This window comes from Alosa sapidissima, chromosome 21 (genome assembly GCF_018492685.1).
Source record: "Alosa sapidissima isolate fAloSap1 chromosome 21, fAloSap1.pri, whole genome shotgun sequence".
NCBI classification, from domain to species: Eukaryota; Metazoa; Chordata; class Actinopteri; order Clupeiformes; family Clupeidae; genus Alosa; species Alosa sapidissima.
The window spans coordinates 21324185-21341493 of record NC_055977.1 but is presented as its reverse complement, the minus strand read 5'-3'; the positions used below and the strand labels follow the sequence as shown (position 1 = coordinate 21341493).

Sequence of the window (17309 nt, the reverse complement as noted above, 5' to 3'; positions counted from 1 at the left end):
ATTGATTACAGTAAAGTGAAGTCTTCCAATGCTAAAAGAGTAAAGGTCCAAAATGAATGCAGGTATGTTTATTACAATATTAATGAAGTGCCTCTGGGTGTATCTTTGGGGATTTTCTAGATAAACTAGAGATGATTCTGGAGAAAAAGCCCTTGTGAGCGTTCTTCTCTGATGAAGCGATGGTGATAGTCTTGTCACTGGAGGAAACTGGTGCACCACAAGGTAAGCACTCTGCACATAGGACAGCTACAAAACACAAAAGTTATGATCACTTTATACATTTTCCCAGTCATCCTGTAGTTTTTGTAATTTTGTATGCAAAATCAGAGTTGCTATAAACAATGACCAATGTCTTACCTGGATCAACATGAGCCGATGTCGGATTCTGATCCACGTTGATGGACTGCTCCTTTCTACTACTGCCTGACTTTGATTTCTGATAAATTAGCATATGCAATAAAATGGCTTAAAAAATGGAAAAGGGGCAATTGTAAATTCTAATTATGTTTGGAGAAGCTTAAAACATCTACAATGTGAGTTATGGGAGGAGCACTACATAAATGTATGCTTTTCTACAACATATAACTCGAATCTAAACAAAACCGTAATTATAGTATCAATTAAATATATTTTACCTTGATATGAAAAAAGGCCTTGATTTTTGATAGTTTTGGTAGGAAACTAAGTGTCCGCTTCTTGGTCTTCTCTTCCTTTAGATTTGGCGAAATAGTGGTTTGCATGAATTCACGTGTTAGGGATGTGACCAGAGACTTCTCAAAACAAGGATCCTCTGACATCATCACATTCAGGAGAATGTCTTTACTGCCAAACTCATGCATGAGATCATTGTAAACGGCTCTAAATACTTTTTTAATGCACGTCACGTCATATAGACAGGCCATACTTTTCGCTATGCCCAATGCAGCATCAATTTCTGTAATTACCCTGTTAATTAGCACTCTACATATGTCTAACATATCATCAGAAAGTGACTCTTGATCATTCAACTTAGAAAGTAGTCGAATGATTAATACAGTAACCAGGCTGGTGTAATCATCTGAGGTGGAATCCACTGGGTTCAGTGAAGGATAAGGGGAACCCATTACAATATCCTTGCTTACTGAAATCTGCGTGGGATCACCTGAGCAAGGTCTGCCAAAGAGATGCTGTGGTACCGGCTGCTGGTCCGTTTGCCCCTTTAAATCCCCTGTTGTTTGCAGAGTCGGGGCTAGCATGTTCATGACATCCCTCGTCATGACTGTGGTAAGAACTTGTAATGTGCTGTGCAGTATTTGTGAAGGAGATCTCAAGGCACCTTGGGGTACTATTTCAGATAAGGAATGTAGGAAACTGGGGCAAGATGCAGAGGATGAAGCATGTTGGAAAACTCCTTCCACATCCATATTCCAAGGTGATGGAATGTTGAAGCAAGGAAGGAACAAATGCTTCACTGTCTCCTCAGCATAAACCTGCACAATCTGTCTGACAATATTTTTTGGGGGGAATTTGCCACTCTGTCCCATGCTCAAAAGTAGAGAATCAGAAGCAGACTTTGTGGCAGCCATTCCTTTTTGGTCCTTAAAGCAAAGATGGTGAATCAGGTTAGCAAGATTGTGCGAGAGTGAGCTCAGTCTCTCATCACACAGCAATCTCTCCAGCCTTTCCCCCACTGAGGTAAGATCCTGAGTGAGTGAGAGCGAACAATCCTCATTCTGCACATTCAGCTCAGCAGAGATGGTGTTTACAATGTTGACGATTGATTCATGAGACATAGGAGAGGGCTCATTTTCAGCCATGTCACCCATGTCAATATAAAGATGGTGCACAGGAGGTGCTTCAGCAGGTGTCTCACTAAGGCTGAGGACTGCACCAGGTAAGACCTCAGAGCTCAGTGTTGATAGTTTGCTTTTGGAAGCAGTGGATGAGGAGGAATTAGCCCTTTGTGGTTCTTTCATTAACTGGACATCCTCCTCTCCAATGTTGTCTATCATTGCATTGACTATACCTCTTATCATTTGGTGGTCCTCATCTAAATCAACAGACTGTGCAAGTTCCTCCAGAATAAAACCAAACGCCTTGTTAATAGCTTCTTTGTCTTCATCCTCAGATTTGGGTTGTGTGTGGCGGTACTTGGAAAATATTTTTTTCAGTTTTCTCTTGAAGCTTTGGAATGTTTTGCAAGTGTTGGACCAAATTGTCTCAATAGCATCTTCAGATGTTTGAGAGATGCTATGTGAAGGTTGTATATCCATATCAGTGCAGTCTTTCATATCATATGAGCTTTCTGGAGTTTCTGAGGCTGTGGCTTCCAAAAGTTTCTGCACCACATCACTCACTTGTTTGACTAAATCAGAAGCAGCATTCTGTGCCTCCAGGGAAGAAATGTGTGGGTCTGCCTGTGAATCTAGAGAGTATGTTAAAGTCCTGACAGCGAGCAATAAAACATCACTCACAAGCTTTTCAGCTTTACTTTGAAACTCATCCTCTGAGAGTTTCTGGCTAAGCTTTGTAGGTGATGGGACTGTTTCGTCAGTGTAATCCTCATCGCCAAGTTTTTGAACAGGTGACTCAGCAAAATAAGCTTCAAGTTGCAGAATTATATTTTGGTCTTCAGTTGAGACAGCAGGTGATATATCACACTCTGCATTTTCACCCATCATCTCATCTTTATATAATGTGAAAACCTTGATCAGAATATCTTTGGTGGTGTCCTTGGGATCGACCAGTGGGTGGATGTTGTGCTCCTCCGAAGGGGGATGCTCAACCTCACTGATGGAACTTTGCCCGTCTGTAGGTTCCTTCACTAGTTGTTCATATGAGCGGATTCCCTTAAAGGATATTTGACCAAAAAACTCTTCCATCTTGTTCAGCAAATGTTGATGCAGTTTTGAAACTGTAGAGAAGAAATTCCCCTTATGTGGCTTGTCCTTCATAGAATGCAGAGACTCAACACAACTCTGCAGGTCAGTCACGAACTGATCTGCCATTATTGACGCAGCAGAATCTACATCTACATTAGGTCTGTCTTGCTCAAATGCTTCAGTGTCAGAAGCCTCTCTTTCCACCGGAAGGAAAAAGAAGGAGCTCACTTGAACCCTTTCTGGCAAATAATGTTGATTCAGTGTGCCACTAGCATTATGGCTTCTTACTGTTTTAAGTACGGCTTCGCTTACAGCCCTAAGAGCATTTGTTTGAAACCTTTCGCTAGACATTTTTTGAAGACATGCCAGGGAAGAAGACTTTCTGGATGTTGAATCAGAGGTCCTTGTGACATTCTCAAACGAGTTCTTGTTGGATTGGTCACTGCTGCTCTCTAAGGTCATTGAAGAGGTTGAAGAGATCAGATCATCCAGTTGGAAAATGACATTTTCCACAAACGTGTCAGCCGATGTGCTTAAGGATAAAGATGGTTCCTCTGACTCCTTAGACCAGAAAGGGGTAAGGATCCCTTTCAAGGCTTCTTTCGTGCATTCATCAATCTGAGTCTGGTTCAAATTAAATTCACCTAAAGCCACCCACCCACTATGTGTGCCATCACTATGTGTCTTTCTGAGAAATGGCCTGGTATGGGGCTGAAGCTGCTCGCTGCAAGTACTGGTTGGTTGAACACCAGAGTACTGAGGGTTCTGAGCAGAAAAAGCATCCGTCACCTGCAGGGCCTCTATTTTTTCGATATCAGGGATTGACATGCTTTTGTGCCACAGAATCAGTGGGTTCTTGAAAAACACCCCGATCTTTCGTTGGACTTTGTTGTAAAGCCCTTTGGCCGCTTCAACAGTCTGATTTTTAAAAGTAATTGGTACCACAGAGGACTCACCGAATTGGGTGTCACTTGCTGTTTCCTCATTTGTAAGTGATTCTCTTGCACATTCAGTGGATTCTATTATAGATGTAATCTCCTCCACAAATGCATCGACGATCATAGAACCAACAGAGTGAACTGGATGAGGAGAACAGCTAGAGAAAAGATCCTTGTCTTCCATAATGATGTTACTCTTAAGAACAGACCCAGATGGAAAACAAGGTCCAGCTGAAGACGTGGAATGCACTACTTTGACCTTTTCAGTGAGAACATCACTGATAGCCTTCTTTGCCTTTGTGCGGAATTGGTCACTTGAGAGCCTGTCCAATGCAATGCTTGAACCTTGACCTGAATTCTGGCCAAGCTTTTCTTTCTCAGAAACGTTGAGCTCACCAAGGTCATTGGTACCAAGAGTACCAAGAGCAAGGATATCCTTAGAAGAAACACTTTGGCAAGCCAGCATTTTAACAGCCCTCTTCATAGTTGCAAGTAGTTTTTTAGTAGGATGGGTTTTGTCATTTCCATCCAAACATGTTTCCATTTCCTGTATGATGGTAGTCATTGCCTCTGCAGTAGTTGAAACCAAAATGGAATTGTTTTCAATGTCTTCGACAAGGGAAGAAGTCTGTTTTTTTGAGGGCTTGTGTTGTTGAGCCATATATGTTTTCAACTTCAAAGAAATATTTTTCATTAGTTCAATACTCTTGATCTTTTGAAGTGAAAGTGCAAATCTTGATGAGCTTTGCAAGTCTGGGCTGGTCTCGTTAAAGGTTGAGTCTATAGCTTGTGTGACTTCTGTCACAATGGCGTCAATCCATTCTTCAGAATCTGGAGTTAAACCAGCTTCAGTCAATTTGGTAAGACTCCTCTGGACATTGCGCAGGATATGGTCCTTTGTGATTCCATGCTGGGGTAATGAAGTAGTTTGCAGGGAGGTGCTGGACCTTCAGAAAATTACAATAGTTGGGAGTTAGCCCATAACATTCTCTACAAGCTCAAAGGTTTTATTTACATATCCCATTACACAGTCCAGATGCACAAGCAAGCACATACATTACATTCACAAACGTACAGCCATCACCTCTGTCAATCTGCCAGGCCATTGGCATTGGCACAACATACCTCTTTCCAGAAGAACTGCGTGAGCTCATGAGTGGCTCATCACAGGATCTTAGAGATGACCTGCTACCTGCTTTAGAGATGACCTTGGTAAGGACCCCCTTTTTAAGTTTGATGACATCCAGATCATCTTCAATGTAGATTATTGATGGGTTTTTTGGCCTAGTGCCGATGACGTTTACATAGCCATGGCTCTCATCTGGTGCCATCAAAAACTCTGGGTCCTCTCCTAGCCTTCTGGCAAGGCTTGGCATGATGACTTTAAGTGCACTCAAAGTAACATGTTTAGCTACGATCAAGCACACTTCAAGAAAATGTGCCTTTGTCACCTGTTTTGAATGGGGAGAAACCATTTGATTTTGTCTCAACACTGCAACACAACATTTCTGATCAGGAAAAAATCACTCAGCAATTAAGACCAATTGTACTTACAGGGTTGATCATAGCATCAGAAAATGAATCCCATTCCCTTCAGAACAAAACATTGAAATTGATTACTAACAGTTACTGTGGCTTTAAAGCACCTGTTAGAGCAAGATCCTGGGACTGATATAAAATCTATATATGTACTACACTGTGAGTCACTTAGATAAAAGCACATTTGTGAAATAAATTAAATAATGATACTCTACTGACATGGCTATCTAAAATGGTACAGTATATGCCAAAGGGAAATTCATTGTGGACCCAAGGAGAGCTACTTACTCTTTACTGAGATCCGTAATGTAGTCACGCAATGGCAACATCTCCATCTGGATCCTGGAAGTGGACAGCTGATGGACGCCCATGTGAGCCTCTGCTGATATGGGCTCTGTGGAGCCTGGCTGAACTGCAGATGGAGAAGCTGAATAACATGACAAAAGATTAACAAATGTTGTTAGACATTTTAATTGTTAAGTTATGATGGAACTGTTTCTGCACTACAATGGTACTGTTACCATACTGCACATAGATGTATATACATATCTGTCTATATTGTTTATACTAAATATCCATATTTATTGTCTACACTGCACATAGCTGTACATGTTGTTCATACTACATAGCCATATTTATAGTCTGTTCTTATAAGGTTACTGCTAATACACTGCACATATTTATATTTAATTTATATTACTGTAAACCACCTTCTGCAAACCAACCATACTACTATCTACACACTTTGTATATCAACATTGCACTTTTCTGCTTTTTTGCACTTCTGGTTAGACGCAAACTGCATTTCGTTGTCTTGTTGTCTTTGACAATAAAGTTGAGTCTAATCTAATCTAATGGATGGGGAAAGGGAAATCTAACCATCAGTTGTGATGCTTCTCTCCTCCGGTGCAGTTCTATCCTCATGAGAATCCATTCTTTTCTAGAAAACAATATATGTCTTATTTTAAACATGCACTGCCTTTAAAGCTACAGCAAGCCAGAATTATAAAGGCAAGTTAGCCTGGCGAGCCAGACCCACATTAAAATAAGGTCTGGGCACTCACTGTTCGCAGTGCTCAGTCCGAGGGGCGGGAAAATCAGTTGCCTTTCAAATTCCCTCTGCACACAATAGGACGCAATAGGATATTTGTTTTCAAGTAGCAGGGAATTCAAGCCAAACCGTTGCAACTCTGCCATCAATCATTATGTTAAGCCCACCAAACACGATTTCAATGACCTGATTAAGTTTCGATTTCTGGAGCTCACAAGCCAACGGAGAGTTAGCTAGACTAGCCCTGGCAGCAAATGTAGCCTAATTTGCTGCCGCTAGGGGCGCGTCTAGATTTCTACGCTAAAGGCAAGTAGATACTGTATGTGTTATAATCTTAAAATTCATTTTAATATAGTAAGTTCAAGAGCATAATATGCCCTTTGTCAAGGCTGTATACCCTATGTCCACCACAACAGACTTCAGGAACAACGTAGAAATACAAAAGCTATTCCAAGGTAGGTTTTTCACACCAAAACTCTTGAACTACGATTACATTTTCAGATGAATGTCTGAAATGTTTTATATGGGATGTATTTTTATAAATATTTTACAGTAATTGAGTAAGAACAGAGTAGAGTGGATGAATTTTGCATGTGACATATAGACCAGCAATTGGCTACACAAATGATGAATGAATTTGGCACCAGAGTTAGATATGACAGTTATAGACAGTATGGACAATTGGAATATTTGACCTGTTCTCTGATGTTAGGTAACTGTCTGGTCTTTGTCTAATACATGGCTAGATGCTATATGACTTAAAGGAGAATTCCGGTGTGATATTGACCTAAAGTGTATCGAAACATGATACCGAGTGTGAACGTATGTCTCATAGCCCATCTCGGCTTGTCCCCTGCACTCCAAAATCTGGCGCTAGTTAGCCGATGTTACCAACATCTTTTTCAATAGTGGTGCTTCGGCATCGGGCTAGCCATGCAAATAAATCACTGTTTTACACCCATTTACGAGGCTCAATGTATCTCCACACTTCATTGGTAGACTTCCGAGGGCCCTGACATTTAAAACGAGACATTGAGAACTTTGAAAAAGCACTGGTAGTTTACTTACAAGACGATTTATACAGACAGTATCTTCACGAAGTTTAGCGTTTGCAGCCATCTTGAATTTAGTCACGATAAGTCGAGCAACGAGTAAGAATGAACAGCTATGATAAGGGATCAGATTCCAAAAATAATTCAGTGGAAATGCATGGATTCCAGTTGCTGCTACTGGAAGAAACTGGAATCCATGCATTTCCACTGAATTATTTTTGGAATCTGATCCCTTATCATACCTGTTCATTCTTACTCGTTGCTCGACTTATCGTGACTAAATTCAAGATGGCTGCAAACGCTAAACTTCGTGAAGATACTGTCTGTATAAATCGTCTTGTAAGTAAACTACCAGTGCTTTTTCAAAGTTCTCAATGTCTCGTTTTAAATGTCAGGGCCCTAGGAAGTCTACCAATGAAGTGTGGAGATACATTGAGCCTCGTAAATGGGTGTAAAACAGTGATTGATTTGCATGGCTAGCCCGATGCCGAAGCACCACTACTGAAAAAGTTGTTGGTAGCATCGGCTAACTAGCGCCAGATTTTGGAGTGCAGGGGACAAGTCGAGATGGGCTATGAGACATACGTTCACACTCGGTATCATGTTTCAATACACTTTAGGTCAATATCACACCGGAATTCTCCTTTAAATTAACTGAACTGATATGGATTTTGGTTTGGTTACTAAATAGCCTAGTATCAATTGCATTTAATTAAAAAGCTAGTTGCCGTAAGTTGTTCTACATACCTTGTCGTTTGAAATATCATCCCATTTTATCATAGGCTGTGGGTTAATCAGCTCTGGTTGCTTGCATTGTGGACTAATGAACTGAAGCTGAACTGAAATGGACTTCTTCTATAAGGCATTGTATGATGACATATTTGTGGCTTTGTGACATCAACATACAGCTTACGTGCATGATGTCATAGAGTCCCGAAGCCATGACGTAGCGTTGCCAAGGCAGCAATTTCACTGGATCTAAACAAATCAATCTAACCATTGAAATCGCCATAGCGGTGGCTTTCTTAAAAAATTGGAAGACTACGCTAGACCATCAGATCAAATTGCTGAACAAACAGCGTACCAAAATGGTAAGTATATTTTGCCCCACAATATGTTCTCACTTTTGTTTAACCTGCTATAAATTACAGCATATTGTAACAGGAGTGAAAGGGCATTCTTGTAACCCAGGTAAACTAGGAAGTAGCGTTGCTGCGGTCGAGGGATCGAGAAATAGGCAAGTCAGCATCTGCAGTCATGAATAACTTGCCAGTCAACATTTCTTTTGCAATTAATAGAATCTGTAGCATGCAAATCAAACCAGCTATTAGCCTAACTGAAATAAAACCATGATGTCCTATGTGATGGGCTATCTATCTATCTTTTAATTACAAAAGCCAAGGGAACTTTATCAGGATGCATATCCTGAGTCCATTCAATAACTGGCCTTTAAAAATAAAAATCTGCCTGCCTCTATGGGATTTTAACATAGGGGGTTCCTTACTTATGCCCCCCTGTATTTTAAGGAATAACATTTATTAATTTACGATACCTGGTTCATTCACAAAGAATATTGGTGTGTTTAAAGGTTGGATTTTTTCCTCATTTTTTAATTGAGGCATTAAGATCAATTTCCAACAGATGATTTATTGTATTCCTCTGGTTGTCTTAACTTATGCAGTTGATGGTTTTATAAAGACACCCATACACCAATAAATAGTTCATGTAGACTGTCACACAATGGTAAGTGGAGCATTGGCCACAGCGTTCTTTGCGTAGGGATGTGTAGCCTACACAAGGATGTGTAACCTTGTGTAACTTTGTGTAACTTGGGAATTACAACAGAAAGGAACACGTTTCAGCTAATCAAAATCAATGACTGGAACTGTCAGTTTCAGAGCTATTATTACCACACTGATAATGATTTTGCTTTTTATTTGCAGCCTACGTTATGCACTGTGGAACGCTCTGCGGATGGACAGCTGTGGAATCCGCAAAGGTCAAGAAGGCTTTTGTTACGAGGGCTGGAGGTTCCAAAACATCCATGAAGCTTGGGTAATTTTCTCTTATTTTAAATTATTTCCAATTGTGGTGAGCATTATTGGTGGGCTTTTTATAAAGGGTAGGCCTCTATTGCACTAAAATTATTCAACCTTTATACAGTTAACATCAAACTGTGTAGCTACGAAAGCTACAAAATCACATTGTCATAGAAATGATAGAGGCGAAATTTCCACTAGGTTTTATGAAGATATTTTACAGATGGGCTGAAGATACATCAAAAGTAAAAAAAATGACATGGCCAAAATGATTAATTCACCAACAATATTTGTTGTATGGTGTATACCAGCGATCACCAAATGGCGGACCGCGATCCGAGTCCGGACCGTGACGTGATCCCAGACCATATAGCCTAATTTAGATTTTCACGTAAGATTTCAAAGCTGCGCTAAATGTTTCGTTGTTTAGGATAACAGCATTTACTTCAGGAGCGTCAGGAACCATAATTTCGCTTGCTGCTACTCAGCCAGTGAAATCTGTGAATTCTGATAAAGTCGAGTCAGTGAGTAAAGTAGCCTACTATGGGGAAGAGACTGATAGCCTGAAACGAGCGAGGAGAGGAGAAACAATCAGATGGATATCTAAGTTAACGATAAGTAAGTTATTTTCAAATCATCGATTGCTCAAAGAGGAGTAAGCTAGACAGCGAGAATAGAGCTTTATATAACGATACGGGGGCAATACCACGCAAAACTGTTACGTCTGTAACGCCAACTAGGCTAAATATGGATGTGACAGTTTTGCGCAGAATTGCCCTGGTCTGGACCTCTTCTATTCTGAGACAGGCGATTTTTCAAAGCGCCAATTTGAAGCACCTCTACTAGACAAAGCATATTGAGCAAGCATAGGGTAGGCTAGGCCCATTCAATAGTGAACTGAGACCACAGAATATTTTACGATTTAAGAAGGCAATATGATTGATCCACCACAATCTAGCTAAGCCGACATGCATTCACTGCCCAACAGAGTGATGTTCCTGGGTTTCCAGGATTTCGGGTCAACATAAAAAAAACTAAAAAAATTAAATTAAACTTGCTGATTAATGGGTTCAAGGAACCAGCCTTGTCTCAGCTCAAATTTTATTTTAAGTTCACGTTAAGATCTTTAAAATAGCCAAGGCTACTCAGTTTTTCTCCCCAATCACTCTTATCTTGCCTTATTTCTCCTCATTTCGAATGTTGCCTTTTAGGCTACTTATTTTATTTCGCATTAAACATTAGGCCTAGGCCTACAATCTTCTTGAATTTCCCCTTGGGGATCAATAAAGTATCTATCTATCTATCTATCTATCTATCTATCTACAACTAGGCTCCATCCATCCATCCTAATATTATATATACACAGTGGCGATTCTAGACATTTTTAACAAGGGTGGCACTAGTGAGGCACTGATTCAAGGGTGGCATGAGGCAAAACATCCAGATAAACAGAAACAGGCTCAAGATGTGAAATTAGCACAAATACATTAGGGAAACCAGATGCAAACACCATACTCATAAATTGAAGGACAAAAACGCACGAATACCTTACTTTCACATAAAATGTCTTTGTATTTGTATCATGTAATTTCATCTTCCTGAATCTCAATATTATGATCACAACAAGTCTGGGCAAATTATTAATTACATTTTCACGTGGGGTAATTTGTAGCAGGGCAACCATAACCGGTTCCATGTCTTCCGATTAGATGATTAATCATCAGTTTCTTGAGAACTTTAAAGTTCTCAAGAAACTTGAGGTTGGTATGAAGGAGTGTATTGTGGATGTGTGCAAACATTGTGCACGTTGCACATGGTGCAACTTCTTGCAGGTCTTTGTATTTGAATACAATTTAATACAAACATATTAAAGTTAATTATCTAAGTTGTCTGTCATTGGGCTATGCTGTTCTAAAACAAATTCCATCATGGGGACATTAAAATATAATCAATTTTATTATATTACTGTAAATGAAGATATACAAAATATACTCATCCAAGACATTTCCCCCACTCATATCCCTCCACCCCTCTGGCTCCGCCCCTGTGTATATATTATACATACATACATATACATAGCCTAAACATTATGATGCTCCGGACCTTTGCTTGAGGAAATTTTCCGTAACGACCTCGCTGAAGATTAATTGAATACCCCTGGTGTATACTGTATTTTGTTTTTGTTCTTGACAATTGTCAGTGTCTCTTGAGTGATCAGAGCTAAATGTTTTGGGCTAATTTAGATGTAATATTGAGTCATTGTCTTTGATTTACCGGATTGACCCTAAAGCACTCCTTGTTTACAAATCACTTAAAGGACAAATCCGGTATGAATTGATCCATAGCTCTTGTTGGAAATCACTGTGTGCTGTTCATAGGAAAAAGAAAATGTGGCACAGCCAATTCTGAGTTATGGACAGGGAAGTATAGCCCAGAGCCGTATAGAAGTACTTTTGGTATTCCTGACATAATGCAGGGTAGCCGCGGGGTCTTAAAAGTCTTTAAACGGTCTTAAATGTCATGTTCCTTAATTAAGGTCTGAAAAAGTCTTAAATTCCGTTGCCAAAGTCTTAATTTTTTAAACGAAGGTCTTCAATTTTAATTATACTAGCCTGCAAGCAAGGTGAAATGGGGGAAAAAACTAGCCTGGCGTGCCATCCTATATCATTGAAATGTATAGTCTGGAATCGAGCCATTCACCTCGCTTAATCCAAGGGGCGGGCAGAGAATTGTCTTTCAAACTGCCTAGGCATGCAATAGGCCAGCGCTACGACCATATCCGTATCCGGTCGGCAAAACGGCAAATACATCCTTCTTCGAAAGGAATGACTTAAGTGCATTGTGAAAAGCACAAGTCCAACTCCTCCAAAGTTGACGCCAACGCCGATTCAAACAACCGCTCTTCGTTTGCCATAGCCACCTTCCTTGTTGTTCACTGTCGCAGGACTGTCGCCATCCTGTTAAGCCCGCCTTAAGACTCTCTAACAAAATAGAGCGCTGTGATTGGATGACGTCCACGGCGTCAGCCAATAGAAATCCCTATGGTTTGATACTAGACGTACAGGCTGAGCAAATTAATTTGCCGCCGCTAGGGTGTGTCTAGATTTCTAGGCTAGGAAAAAACAACAACAATGTGAAAATTCAACAGGGGGTTGATTAACGTCAGAGATCGTCTAATTTAGTGTTGCATGGTGCACCGATACTACAAAAGTGTCGCAATAGCTATTAGCAGTTGTCACAATACCTAACACAATACCCTTCAATGAGACTGAGTGACATGTTCCAGCAATACTCATCACTTAAACCTCACTGATCACAGGAGAAATGTTCCTGTTGAAACCCACTATCAGAACTAAACAAGGCAACGCTGCATTTAGTTGTTATGCGTTCTGACTATGGAGCCAGCTCCCAGATGACAAAAAAAATTGCCCAAATTACTTTTTTGACATCAGGACTCTGAACTAAACTATTTTCAGATGCCCATTTTTTTTTACACTGAATAGGCTTAGTCCAACCAAAACAAGGTTTTGCCTAGTGGTAAGCTGGATAGGGGTTAATCCTAGCCTGACAATACAGTTTACTCACTAGATGAGGTGAGGGAATTCAACAAACTTGTTTAAGCTTGACAAATATATCAATACAATCTGTTTTTCAATTTGGCAACATATAGCAAATGTGAGTGGTAGCTATCACATCCCCCATTCTGTGTTTTAAGTGATTAATAAGGTGTGTCTGATCTTTGTGCTGTATCAAAATTCCCACAGTTATGAAAGCAGACAGTCAAACAAATGTCTTACTTTGTATTTTTGAGTGGCTCACAAACTAACAATGTTCTATTTTCTGCTCTTCTCTCCCTCCTCCCTTTGGTTGGTTCCACCACCAGGATAAAAGACGCAGATTGACCAGCCCACGCTTTCATCCACCATTGTACACAGTATGGCACGCTTTGGCACAAGTTCAGTTTGTTTATGTTATTGTTTATTAGTTCATTTCTCCATGTTGTATGATTTATAGATAGACTTAAATTGTCATTGTGCAGTTGGTCCGTACAATGCAATTTGCTTGTGCAGCTTTTAAAAATAATACTCACATACACACTCACACACACAAAAAAATAAAAAATAAGAATACACATTATAAAAAGAACATATCAAGGCATTAACATGCTTCCATTGCTTGAAGTCCATTTTAAATTGCAACTGTGCAAGCTCCCATTGCTTAAAGTCCATTTTTAAAGTACAACTGTTTTGCTTTGTTTTATAAAATAAAAGTTTGAAATGCTATGGAGTGCCCTATTTTTTGACCCTCAAACTGATATCTCAATTGTAACTCCTACTTCTCAACAGTTTCTCATTGCAATGTCTCCTCATTTGCTCTATTATTTCTCCTAAGGAGAAACAAGTTGTAAATGAGACTACACTCAAACATATAAGAGATCTCCCGTATTTCTCCTGCTTCTCAAACTAATATCTCTTATGTAACTCCATCTGCTCTATTATTTCTCCTAAGGAGAAACAAGTTGTAAGTGAGACTACACTCAAACATATAAGAGATCTCCTGTATTTCTCCTGATTCTCAAACTAATATCTCTTATGTGACTCCTACTTGTCTTATTGCTATGTGTCTCATCTTTTGCTTGTTTTATTTCTCCTAAGGCAAAATTAGGAGAAATAATTGTGACACAAGTAATACTTAAATGATCCTTAAAAGAGAATCACCATTTTGCCTCCTTAGCAACAGAAGGGATACAAATGAGAAGCAAAAGTTTCCTCTGGGAGTGTGTTCAGCGTTTGAATGTACGTGTGTTCAGTTGGTTTTAACAAACTGCAGCAAGAAATGCAGCCGTCTGCTATGTGGCAATATCAATTTACTTTAAATAAATAAAGTGTAGGCCTTATCCAATAAACTGTCATAGCCTACTCATAACCAAGAGGCATTATTTAGATAGTGTGTTTTAGAACTAAACAGGCCGTTGTTAGAAATAAGTAGTTCATGAACATCCATTCTTGCCGTTTGTCTACGATAGAGTAGAGGTAGTGATGAGGATGATAAATCTGTCGACGTGGGTTCAATCCCCGTGAGTCACTATACAAGGAATTTTTATTAGGCTTATGCAATAACAAAAAATATTTGAAATTTGACTTCAAAACTTTAAAAAGTTCTTTAGCAACAATGATTGCTGAGTAACTAAGACACGTAACACAGGTTTGTTAAATTACAGCAGTAGGCTACAGAGAATACAGCAGTGTTGCTCCTTATCAGCGCAGCAGCAAACTTTCGAATCCAGCAAAACCCTTCGGTGACGTTCGAATCGAGTCCCATCACTAAAAGATGACAGAATGGAGTATTTGACCCTGTCTTGCAGCCAGAGACCGTTTACAATTTCTCCTCCTGATCTCTCTAACTCGAAGTGGTAGGCCCTAAATAGCCTAACTTGTGGAGGGGTCGGTGATCAGAGGGATGGTTTGTGTCAATCTGTAGGCTATGCTATAGCATTACAGTCTGTCTTTGTTCAGATTCAACCAATTTTTGGTGGTAGGCCTAATTTTAAAGTCTGAAGACGTGTTTCCAGTTACGGCCATGAATCGAACTCTCCTTATTCAGCAATAACTCAAACTGAGAATGCCTCCAGATCTTAAATGAAAGCTTAGGTCATCAAGAACAAACTCTGAAAGTTTCATGCTTCTTTCATAAAAAGCAAGATCGTTGAGCTTAACAGCCCCACTACAAAGCGGTAAAAATTGGTTTTCCATTCTATGTCTGCTATGCAGTCAGTGATTGAGCAGGAATTCGTCACGTAGGGAATTTGAAAGACAACTAATTATCCGGCCCCTCGGACTGAGCACTGCGAATGGTGAGTCCCTAACAAAACACACCAGAGAGGTAGCTCACTCCTCCCTTCAGTATTCCCTGAGAAACTACATAGCGTTCCAGGCTGTTTTGTTTGTGGGATTTTCTTGATTTTTATTTTGACTTACATTTTACATGATTTTCATATTGACTTACATTTACCTTTAATGTCATTACATTGTAGGGCAGGGGTTCCCAACCTTAAACATTGGCGACCCCAATCATTCATTCATTTATGAGAGAGCGCATCTCCTCTCTGCGGTAACATTCAGTTGAGAGCGGTATTTTGCCCAAATGTCCTAGTAAACTTTTTTTTTTTTTTAAGGCCTAAAATCTTTTTTGGCCCACCACCACCCCCCCTCTTCGGAGGACAACTTTTACAATTCAAATACAATTGTTCTACCTCAACCATTTATGTGACCCTGGAATCGTATCATATAGCACCATGTGAATTGAAACATAAAACACATGAAACGCAATAAGGTAACGTAGACAAGTGAGACAGATAGACAGACAGATAGACAGACAAACAGACAGACAGACATACACGCATACAGACAGTGGGACAGGACGATGACAGAGCTGACAGGATGGGACTCAGTTCTTTGTAATTGAATAGAAAGGTCTGTGAGTGGTCATGATCGGGTCATGGTAAAGGGCTTTGGTAACATGCTATGTTTGGGTGTTGCTAGTGTGTCTATATGTAAAGTGGTGAATGTAGGGGGGAAAGGAGGAAATAAGGTTAAATAAAATAAATAAATTTAGTTTAATTAATCAATTGATTAATTAATCAACCAATCAATTCAATCAAGCAAATAAACAGGTAGATAAAGACAGAGAAGGGGGCAAGGAAAGGGGGGGGGGGGGCTTGGGGTTATGGTTTTGTTGAATTTGAAAATGATAGAGAGGGAGACCAGGTGTTTTCAATGTCCTAGTAAACTAATTTGTTTGTTTGTTTGACTAACTCGCGCCTGGTTGTTTTGCTACTTTATTTGGGATGTTGATCAAGCATATTACCCATGATGATCTCAAAAATAAAATGATTTCTTTTTTTACATAGCTAGATTGTAACGAAGGATCCGATTAGTTTTTCATATTTCTTTTAATTTAATGTATATGTTTATGTAATGTACTGGTCAGTTAACATTCAGTTGAGAGCGGTATTTTGCCCTAATGTCCTAGCAAACTAATTTGTTTGTATGACTAACTCGCCTGGTTGTTTTGCTACTTTGTTTGGAACGTTGATCAAGCATTATTACCCATGATGATCTCATGCGGGATGCCTACGTTCATTTTTACATAGCTAGATTGTAATGAAGGATCCGATTAGTTACTTAACTTGGATATCGTGGGGTTTTTCATAATTCTTTTTATTTCATGTATACGTATGTTTATGTAATGTACTGGTCAATTGTAAGATACCGAATAACTCAGCGGATCCCATTTGAATTTCAGGTGACCCCACGAGGTCCCGACCCAAAGGTTGTGAAACGATGTTGTAGGGTATAGTGTGTAGGTCAAATTGAGTGCCTCTCACTTTAAGAACGTTAGAGTAATCAGGATTCATTCTCAGGGTTTTAGGCTAGTGGAAAAGTGCATAGGAAAAGAGTATGTGGATGCAATTCACCATGCGAGTGAGATATTTCACCACGAGCAACGGTGGAAAGCTGTGTGCAGACTATACAAATTATTACCTTTCAGTGGCACTGCCTCCCACAGCCTCCCCGTAGATATGCCCCCAGGACATTAATTGCATTTAATTAAAAAGCTAGCTGCTGAAAATTGTTTCACATACCTTTTGGTTTGAAATATCATCCCATTTCATCATAGGCTGTAGACTTATCAGTGCTGGTTGCTTGCAATTGTAGCCTAATGAACTGAAACTGAACTGAAATGTACTTCTTATAAGGCACTAGGCCTATGATGTCACATTTGTGGCTTTGTGACATCAGCAGCATACAGTAGTTACATGATGTCAT

The 17309-nt window shown here is 39.7% G+C and overlaps 1 protein-coding gene and 1 long non-coding RNA gene across 8 annotated transcripts in view; one reads left to right on the top strand and one right to left on the bottom strand.

The window, feature by feature from the left end:
- Window positions 1–204, top strand: part of LOC121696279 — a 35790-nt gene extending 35586 nt beyond the window's left edge. The window contains exon 3 of the long non-coding RNA XR_006026275.1: window positions 121–204. This is a non-coding gene — a long non-coding RNA (uncharacterized LOC121696279). The remainder of the gene's footprint in view (window positions 1–120) is intronic.
- Window positions 54–17224, bottom strand: LOC121696273. Of its 7 annotated transcripts, none has more exons than XM_042077661.1 (9): window positions 17126–17203; window positions 6403–6457; window positions 6218–6278; window positions 5627–5765; window positions 5354–5390; window positions 4925–5250; window positions 636–4746; window positions 358–436; window positions 54–246 (listed from the first exon to the last, which is right to left on the bottom strand). In XM_042077661.1, the coding sequence occupies exons 3-9, from the start codon at window positions 6270–6272 to the stop codon at window positions 80–82; spliced, it is 4914 nt and encodes a 1637-aa protein (XP_041933595.1). In that variant the 5' UTR covers window positions 6273–6278; window positions 6403–6457; window positions 17126–17203; the 3' UTR covers window positions 54–79. The 7 variants fall into 7 exon arrangements, with proteins under 7 accessions (XP_041933595.1, XP_041933594.1, XP_041933592.1 ...); XM_042077660.1 differs by lacking the exon at window positions 17126–17203 and adding an exon at window positions 8189–8398; XM_042077658.1 differs by lacking the exon at window positions 6403–6457 and having other exon boundaries at window positions 17126–17189.
- Between the last annotated feature and the right edge of the window lie 85 nt (window positions 17225–17309).